Below are 10081 nucleotides of genomic sequence, written 5' to 3' on the forward strand. Positions count from 1 at the left end.
GTTTATATTAATCAAATAAAACTTTATATTTATTTTTTCTATAACATATGATCTTTAAAATACCAAATAATAAATGAAAATTATAATTATATAAAATTTTAAAATATTTTAATAATTTAAAACAATATAAATATAAAATTAATTTATGTAATAAATTATGTTTTCTTATGATATTTAAAATTTAAATATTATTTATATCCATATTCATATTTATTAATATATTTTTTTTTGTTAATATTACAATGTATTTAGAAAGTATTTTAAATAAATAAAGCTTGCTTGTGATCCTGGTTAATTATTATTACTAGTATAAGTGTAAATTTAAGTTTCACTTTAATAAAAATAACAACAATTAAATATTTATAAATACAGAGATCTATAAATTTAATATTTTAAAATACTAAATTCAAAATAATACATACATTTTTGTGTAATTATTTTCCACCAACATTATATATAAATTGATCATTGTTAACAGTTTAATATTATTCTAGTTTGTTCTAAAAAGATTAAAGTGGTGCCATCAAACCAATTTTTAAATTAGAAATTAACAATTTTAGTTACTAACTACATTGTTTTTGGCCTTCTATCATTTTTTTCATTTTAGTAAGTATTTATTGTTAAAATGAAGATTTATTTTACCATGTTAATAATTTAATTTTTTTTGTCTGTATAATTAAAAAAAAAAAGAATAAAGAGATGAACAGTAGAAAGAAGGAGAAGGATCTACCTTCCACACCATTCTCTTTTCTCTAAAAGGTATGTATCATGGATGATATGCATGTCTCATCTCTCTAACTTCATGTACATCATATATTCTTATCTGTTCATTTTCTATTCTTATTTTTCAAAATTTAAATTTATAATGAAATAATAATAATAATAGTAATTATTATTATTATTAATTAGAAATTCATTTGAAATAAAAAATGAGATTATTTCTTGTGAAATTGGTGTTAATATATGCCACCACAGATCCAAAGCATGGCATTAATTATGTATGATGTTTCATGTGTATACGAACTTCACATCTCTCACTTCATTAAAAAACACCTCTTAATTTAAATATAAATAATAAGAGAAAATAAATAAATAAATAAATATAAACTCTTCTTTTTCTCAACTTCTTAACATTCTCCATTTGTACACTGCAATCGGGGAGAATCTTCGCTCTGCCAAACGCCGTTTTGGGATTCAGAGTTTTTGTTTGTGTTTTTGCTAGTTTTATGGCTTTCGTGCTTTTGATTTTGGTTGAAGAATGAAACAGCTAGAAAAAGGTTCATGAGGGACGATTCTTTCTCACACCTTGTTAGTTTCATTTCTAGATTGTTTGATTCCATTTCATTTAGTTTGATGAATCTGCATTTTGCATTTTATTTTATTTTTAATTTTACCAGTTTTTTTACCTTACAATTCAGTGACATACAATTAGGTACTAGTTCTGTGTTTTAATGGATTTTTTTTTGTTATGATTTTGAATTATTGATTGTGTGTGTTTGGAGCAGTAATTTATGATATGGCGGAGTTTGGTATGAACTTGATTCGCTGATTCAACTGTTGCGCATCACCTGTGATCTGTTTTGTGTTTAGACTAAAATGTCTATATCAGGTATTTTCTGCTCTGTTTTGTGTATATTGTGATGATTAGTGTGTGGGCGTGTGAGTAAATTGCATTTCTGATGATGTTTTGTTTCAATGGTTTTTGATGGAATGTTATGTGGCAGGATTTGAAGGGCAATGTAGTAATGACGAGAGTAGAGAGAGGAGGTCTGATGTTGAGAACTCCGAAGACGAGAGGAGGTGGTCGAGAATTGGGACCTTGAAGAAGAAGGCGATGAGTGCTTCTTCCAGATTCACTCATTCTCTTAAGAAAAGAGGGAAACGGAAAATTGATTACAGGATTCCCCCTGTGTCTATTGAGGATGTGAGAGACGCTGGGGAGGAGACTGCTGTCCATGAATTGCGCCAAAAACTTGCTGAAAGGGGTTCTTTGCCTCCTAGGCATGATGACTACCATACATTGTTAAGGTATATGATCAATTCAAAAGGTTCACATACAAATATCTAATGTTGTCTTTTGACTCGCTCTTGCTATGGTGATTTCTACTTCTTGTTAGGTTTCTTAAAGCCAGGGAGTTTAACATTGAGAAGACAATTCAGATGTGGGAGGAAATGCTTGCATGGCGAAAGGAATATGGAACTGATACTATCCTTGAGGTAATGATAATAATTTGTCATAGCCATGAAAGATATATAGGCTGCTTTAGACTGCAGAATGTTTCAGTGTATATAAGGGCAACACGATTCCTTTATTTATCTGATTATGTATTTATGAATTTTATCTGTTTGTTTTTTAATTTGAACAAGTTAGACATAAAACCATCCATGAACTTTCATCTCATTGCTTATGCTCTCACTAGAATTGGTCATTGGCATGGTATTTTTTACGCTTTTATGACTAAGCAAAATGGTCAAGAACAGTTCCGCCATTTCTGCTTAATTCTTCTGCAGATAACTTTGCAAGACAAAATTTGTATTTTCTTCATTTCAAGTGACGCTTGCTAGATTTAAATATAACCACTGGTGGGCTTTCAGCCTTCTACCCAATAGCTTAAGCTTTTAGGAGAGCTGGGCTTTGACAATATTAGAGTCTTTATGATCATGTGATTAACAGCTTTGTGCTACTATCCCAATTCTGTCCGTGCATCAAGCACGAGTAGTCTATGTGAAGGGACATGTTAAAACTATTCATTTACCTAATGGCTTAAGCTATTAGGAGAGTTGGTCCTTGATAGAACAGAGTTATTTGCTCTTTTAATCTTTGAATGTTTCTGCATCAGCATAAATCTACCCTAGAATATACTTATACACATTCTATCTGATTTTATGTGAATGTGATAATGATGTTTAAAAGGATTTTGCATTTGGAGAGCTGGAAGAAGTATTGCAGTATTATCCTCAAGGTTACCATGGGATTGATAGGGAAGGTAGGCCAGTTTACATTGAGAGACTTGGGAAAGCCCATCCAAGTCGCCTAATGCGCATCACTACAATAGATCGATATTTGAAATATCATGTCCAGGAGTTCGAGAGGGCTCTGCATGAGAAATTTCCAGCTTGTTCCATTGCAGCAAAGAGACGGATTTCTTCGACAACAACAATATTGGATGTACAGGGCCTGGTATGTTGCATTACACAATTATTTGCAAGCCATATCACTAATATCTTGTGTATTTCTGTTGTTGTTTCTTTTTGTATGCCTGATAGTCTATGCTGTATTTTGGTTGTAGATTATTTACGTACTTATCCTTTATGTATTTTATCAAATCCCTGTATGCATTATATCAAATACGATGTCTGCTTAAAATATTTAAAATCCATTGTATTTGCTGTGGTAATCTCTCCTGATTGACTTGTTCTCAATTTTAGGACAGGAGCATACTTGGTTTAAGTTATTGAAAAGCTTTTCTGCTAAAATTTTGTGTGGCACTTAATATGTGTGATGCAGGGAATGAAAAATTTCTCACGTACTGCTGCAAATCTCTTGTCTGCTATGGCAAAAATAGATAGCAGTTACTATCCTGAGGTTTTTGTCCCATCTGTTCCCAATTAACTTCTTTACGTCCCTCCATTTTTTTTTCAATAAAAATTTGTAGTGTATATCTACAGACATTGCATCAAATGTATATTGTCAATGCTGGTTCTGGGTTTAAGAAGATGCTTTGGCCTGCTGCACAGAAGTTTCTTGATTCCAAAACTGTTGCTAAGATACAGGTGAATAATTCAACCTTTTAGCTTGAACTCAGATTTCATAAGATGTATTTCTGTGGAGAACTGACTCTATATTTATTTCCCAAATTTCCAGATTGTTGAACCTAAGTCTTTATATAAATTACTGGAAGTCATTGACTTTAGGTATACATCCATGTTTTCACCATACTGCATTTCTATTTAATCTATTGATTAATTTGGATTTTGTTAACGAATCTATGCAGTCAGTTGCCAGACTTTCTGGGTGGTTCTTGTACATGTGCCTCAGAAGGTGGATGTCTTCGGTCTAACAAGGGCCCATGGAATGATCCTGACATCATGAAGGTAATATTTCTTTCTAGATCTTGTTTCTTAGTATTTGCAAGTGTCAGATTTTTTAAAAGCATATACAACTTGGAATTGCCTTATCCAACAAACTAGTATATGTTTAACTAATGTTAGATATTCTGATCTTTAGCTGGTACATAATGAGGAGGCAAAATTTGTGAGGCAAATCATTAAATTACCTGATGGACAACACAAATTTGACTCCTTTCAAATGCACCATCCATTGAAGGCAAGTCTTGGTCTTCTTGGCATTGAGAAGTCGGGACATCACAAGTGTTTGCTTTAGATATATGGAGTTCTAAACCTTGTTTTCTCATCTCCCAGGAACGATGCTGTGATACATCAACAGCTGAATCGGGGTCTGATATGAATGAATACTCCTCTCCCAACAGATACAGCAGTTGTCCATATCCTTATTTAGCCCCAGTTCGTGAAGAAGTACAGCCTGGAACTGGAACCTCTGAATCTGATTTTTCCGAGATTCCTCATTGTTGTCTTTACCTGTATGCAAGATATTTGTAGTTTTGTCTTGAGTTTTTAGTCAAATCTAAGGCCATATCTTCTGTAGGTTAAAGTACCAGATCTCAATGGCTACTACAGTTGTGATGGCTCTCTAGCAGTGGAGAAAGTGATTGAAAGTGATCATTTTCGCCTTAATCAAGAGCAGCCAGCGCAAACTAATGATGTAGGAAATGTTGCTTGTAGAACAGATTCAGGAGGTATTGTCATGAGATTGTTCAAAAAATTATATTTATATGCTGTTTAGAACCCAAGTTGCAGATATACCTTGTCTTATTTGCATGTGGAAGTTGCAAACTCATAATAGCTACGTTCGTGCTAGGTATAACTGATTTAATTGGCAATTATTTCAGTAGTGTCCTTATCTAATAAACTCACTAGATTTTTTTCAGGTACTTCTGGCAGCAGTTGGTTCGGCATTGTTAAGGACAAAGTAGAGAAAATAAATGTCTTATATGTGGCAAGAGTACTGACATTTTTCACAGAAAAATTAGTTACACTCCTCCGCTATTTAACATTCGAATTTTGGAGAACGCAGAACAATATTCACCCATCGATTACCATGGAACGTAGCATTCATAACCATTCAGCAGCTGCTGAAGCAGGTTCTGAAAGAGAATATATTCTTCCGTGTATACAACGTCTTCAGAGAATAGAAAAAGTCTTCGAGGAACTTAGCAACAAACCTGATGGTATGCCGAAGGAGAAGGAGAAAATGCTCATGGATTCCATGGATAGGATAAAATCTGTTGAGTTTGACCTTGAAAAGACCAAGAGGGTATTGGTCTATATTTCCAGTCATATAGATCTCTAGATTATGCTGATATGATACGATGGTGGTTAAACTTTATGCTTTTGATGCAGGTACTACATGCTACAGTGATGAAGCAGCTTGAGATTGCTGATTTTCTGGAGAACTTGAAGAAAACAAAGTGCCGAGTAAGTTGACATTAACGAACTACTTTATCTGAATGAATATGAACTTGCAAAGGAGGATTTTCCCTTTGGTTTTTTAACTAGATTTCTGTATCTTTAGACAAGTGAGGTAGCGATTGTCAAATTCTGCTGGTGAATTCGTACTAACAGGCTTACAGCTTACCAGTATCATTTAAAATTTGAATTAGAGCTCATTTTGATAGTACTAGTTCGGATTTCCTTTCTTGTCCCTTTGTATTTCCCATCCTATTGTTCTTGTCGTGTTTGTTTTGTTTCTTTCTTTATCAGCTATAACGCTACAATGACATCTTGGCTCATTTGTTTTTGCAATAGAAACATGACATCATAAATTACGGTAACACAAAACAAAAGAATATTTGTGTACGGCTTTTAACAAGGATTATTCTTGCAGCAAAGAAGGCTATTCTGTTGAACCATTTAAACACAGGTAGTTGGAACCACTGAAAATATTTCCATCAAAGAGAAGACAGTGCAAGCCAACACCTAGATTCGACCAACTAAAGCTGAGGCAACGGAGGACACATTTCAAGCATAATAAGTTTCGGTAGAGCATACATAGAAACACGTGGAATCGAGATGGTACACAGTCCACTTTCTTTTTATAAATATGATCATAATAAAATATATAATATAGATTTCTGTTCAAATCTTCTTTGTAATTTTTCGTAGTAAATAAATAATAGGTGTAAAGGTGTAATTATGCATGGACGAGATATTCTCTTAAGTTTAGACATTTTTTGAGAATAGAAAGAAAATGAAAAAGTTTATACTGGAGAAATTTTAGTAAAACTCTCCTTTTTTGTTGCAGCTAAAGGATTTTGAAAATGTTTTTAAGAAACATTGGAATGTTTAAGTCATGAGATGGATGTGTGACGGTAGTAGTCTATTTTCTATTTTGGTGCATGTAAGACTGCCTTCATTATCACAAATTTGCAAGTATTCATTGTGTTTTATTCTCTCTCTATATATTTATTTTGCACTCTTTTCTTGAAAAATGAGTAGTGTTGCATTATTTTTTATTTTAATATAATCTTCACATTATTTGACATAATAATTAATGTTAAACACACAAAACGTTTAAATTTGAATAGATTTGTGGTCCAATTTCTTACTATATTATATTGATTATACAACGTTTAAATTTGAATAAATTTGTGGTCCAATTTCGTACTATATTATATTGATTATAAAACGTTTAAATTTGAATAGATTTGTGGTCCAATGTCTCGAAAATAATGGCTATAATAAATACGCAGATGTAGGAGGCTCCTACTTTTAATATCTCAAATCTCTGTTACATTACAAATCACCTCATCTATCACTTTCCACTATAATCTATAGCTTTTTAAATCTTAAATCAACAATTTCTCTAAGACAATCCAATGAGTGTAGGTTTTAGTTTCTTTTTTTATTGTAATTTTTAAAACATAATGTACTTAGCAAAAATGAATCTGAAATTATTTTACATAATATAATCAAATATTTATCTTATCAATAAAAGATTAAATTTACATTTAAATATTTAAGGCATTTCAATTAATTGTATATTATTTATATATGAATGTATATATGTGTATCATTACATTGAGATGTATATATGTGTATATATTATTTAATTGTATATACTTTTACTCAATTTCTTTATTGAGATGAATATGACAAATTAAATATAAATAATGGTTATATATTTTATATATTATAATTGAATAGTTATAAGATAAATAATTTATATTAAGTGCATTCTATTATAATTTCTTCCTAATGATTTGTGAAAGCATCATAACTTCATATATGTTTCCATAGAGCTTTATAAAAGCCAATCTGTGTTAAAATTGAATTTAATCATTATATTTATTTATATTAAGTTTTATAATATAAGAAATATAATAATTAAAATATTTTTTAATTTTCAAACTATTAGTTTTATTGTGCAATGAGCACAATACAATTAAAATTTTCTTCCAAAATATCTTCTTTGTACCTCAGTAGCTTCTATTTCCAGTTTTCTGCATGACCATCCCATCAAGGAATTTATATACATCGGCATTCTTTACATGAGGCAGAACCTTAAACATTAAAAAAAATAAATGTTAAAAAAACATATTTACTATTAATTACATAGTGTAACGCAAGAGTATGCATAGAAAAATTCGTACCCAGGAGTTTCCTTCTCGTAGAATACTCGTTCATTCTTTTTGCACATAACAAGGTTGAAGTGGTTGGCGTCCTCCACTACTCTAACCAGGGTCTCTCTACCAGAAAACTCCTTCAAAGAGTATCTTGTGTTGAAAGAGGATACATACTCCCCAACCTCATGAAGAACCCAACCGTACCCTGGAACGAGTGAGACAGGCATGCACGACCCATGTCACTCCCTGTGACGTCCACTTCTATCGCAACTACCTCGCTTGGGTTGTCTTAAGCGACGATATTATTAATATTTACATTTGTCTCCAGGTCGCCTGACTCTATGTCTCGCTCGATTGATCCAAACATGGATCACCCGACCGACGACACTAATGATGATGATGCACCATTGACATACCCACAGTCTCCCTTCCTTTCAGACTCCTCAAATGAAGACAATAGAACGATAGACATTATTACCTTTGAGAAAGAAGTAAGAAACACTCGGTACTACAAAGAAAGAGGAAAGTAGTGATGAAAATGATGTTGAACACCACCTTTATTTATAGTTGAAATGGGGGACTCCAACGGACAAATCCAGACCTTCAGATTAAGGAATATCTGACGGCTTATGTCTGACGACCATTCGTTTCCTATGGTGTGCGAATTCCAACATGTCACGTGTCCTACTCCCATCAGTTGTAACTTCTCCCAACTGACACATCTCCACGAATTGTGGAAGATGATTACACTCTCCCAACCGACCGATCATTGAGAGAAGTCAATCTCTTCCACGAATTATTGGTAATCTTAAACTCATTTCAAAACCTATATATACATATTTGAGATAGATAATTCAATTTATTACGCATTCATTGTTAAACTGGCTAAATTTTTGCTGATTTTGGTATCAGAAAACCTTATGTATATAACCTTGCAGTTTAACTATAAGAAATGAAAAAAAAAACGATGGTGGAAACAAACACTCAAACACTCAAGACTTATGAATTTATAACCTCGATCATATATATATATATATATATACATATATATATATATATACATATATATATATATATATGTATATATATATATATATATGGGTTAAATATGTTTTTAGTCCCTAAACTATTGACCGTTTTTGGTTTTCGTCCCTCTTCCAAAGTAAGGTACAATTTAGTCCTCAATCTTTAAAAAACGTTCGTTTTAGTCGAAAAAACGAACGTTTTGAGGACTAAAACGAGGACTAAAAACAAAATTTTGAGGACTAAAACGAACGTTTTTCTAAAGAATGAGGACCAAATTGTACCTTACTTTGGAAGAGGGACGAAAACCAGAAACGGCCAATAGTTTAGGGACTAAAAACATATTTAACCCTATATATATATATATATATATATATATATATATTTTAAAGTTCGTTCTCTAATTTTTTTTAGCCATTTTTAATTTTTCTAATTTTGGAATACATTGCACTATAAACGATATTTTTTTTTACAGAAAAGAAAATTAGATGGTACATTTCAAATAATTAAAGACTGGTATAAATACTTCCAAATTGATATTGAATACAAAATTATTCAAATAATTTTGCTTTATTTAATAGGTTAAACCTCTTTAGTAGACCCTATTTATGTTGGGTTTTCCAGTTAGATTTCCGTTTTATTGAATTTCTCAATTTAGTTCTAAAAAATGAAAATTTGAGTCAATTGAGCCCTGCGTTTAAATTTGCTTAACGAGGTTAAGTTTTTTATGAGCTAGGATGTTGACGTGGCCAACTTTTGAAACCATTGCCACATCACTCTTGTCACCTCTTCGCCGCGACGCAGAAGCACTCTAGTTCCACATCACCAAATCGCACAGCCACCCTAAGACGCAAGTTTCTCTTCCATCATGAGATTCCTCCACACACAATGCTCCAATGCCGCTATCACCAAATCGCGCAACCACCCTAAATCCCATTTCGAAATCCCTATTAGGGTTTCTGTTGTTGACGAAAATGACGCTGACATGGCAGGAGTGATGTGGCAATGGTTTCGAAAACTGGTCACGTCAACGTTCCAGCTTATCAAAAACTTAACTCATTAAGCCAATTTAACAGCAGAAGCTCAATTGACTCTAATTTTCATTTTTTAGGACTAAATTAGGGAATCCAATAAAATAGAAATCTAACTGAGAAAATTCAATTTAAATAGGATCTACTAAAATTTTACCTATGACTATTATGTGACATTCATTCATTGTATTGTAGTTTTGTTAGAAGGTGGGTTTAAGCCTAACTCAACCCCACAAAACCGGCTTGTAAGGTGAGGTTTGCACCTCACTTATATATTATAATTTGGCCTTATCTCTAGTCGATGTGGGACTTCCAACACACCCC

General features: G+C 32.3%; 1 protein-coding gene across 3 annotated transcripts; it reads left to right on the forward strand.

Moving 5' to 3' along the window:
* The first annotated feature begins 1118 nt into the window (after positions 1 to 1118).
* Positions 1119 to 6527, forward strand: LOC124845026 (Sec14p-like phosphatidylinositol transfer family protein). Of its 3 annotated transcripts, none has more exons than XM_047322047.2 (15): positions 1119 to 1277; positions 1506 to 1609; positions 1725 to 2028; positions 2118 to 2217; positions 2915 to 3181; positions 3509 to 3586; positions 3670 to 3774; positions 3866 to 3915; positions 3996 to 4095; positions 4229 to 4327; positions 4423 to 4536; positions 4667 to 4817; positions 5010 to 5395; positions 5482 to 5556; positions 5966 to 6527. In XM_047322047.2, the coding sequence occupies exons 2-15, from the start codon at positions 1597 to 1599 to the stop codon at positions 5984 to 5986; spliced, it is 1863 nt and encodes a 620-aa protein (XP_047178003.1). In that variant the 5' UTR covers positions 1119 to 1277; positions 1506 to 1596; the 3' UTR covers positions 5987 to 6527. The 3 variants fall into 3 exon arrangements, with proteins under 3 accessions (XP_047178003.1, XP_047178004.1, XP_087965435.1); XM_088109309.1 differs by having other exon boundaries at positions 1130 to 1308; XM_047322048.2 differs by lacking the exon at positions 4229 to 4327.
* Positions 6528 to 10081: the final 3554 nt, after the last annotated feature.

Source organism: Vigna umbellata, chromosome 3, assembly GCF_029865625.1.
Source record: "Vigna umbellata cultivar VRB3 chromosome 3, Vumbellata_1.0, whole genome shotgun sequence".
Lineage (NCBI taxonomy): Eukaryota > Viridiplantae > Streptophyta > Magnoliopsida > Fabales > Fabaceae > Vigna > Vigna umbellata.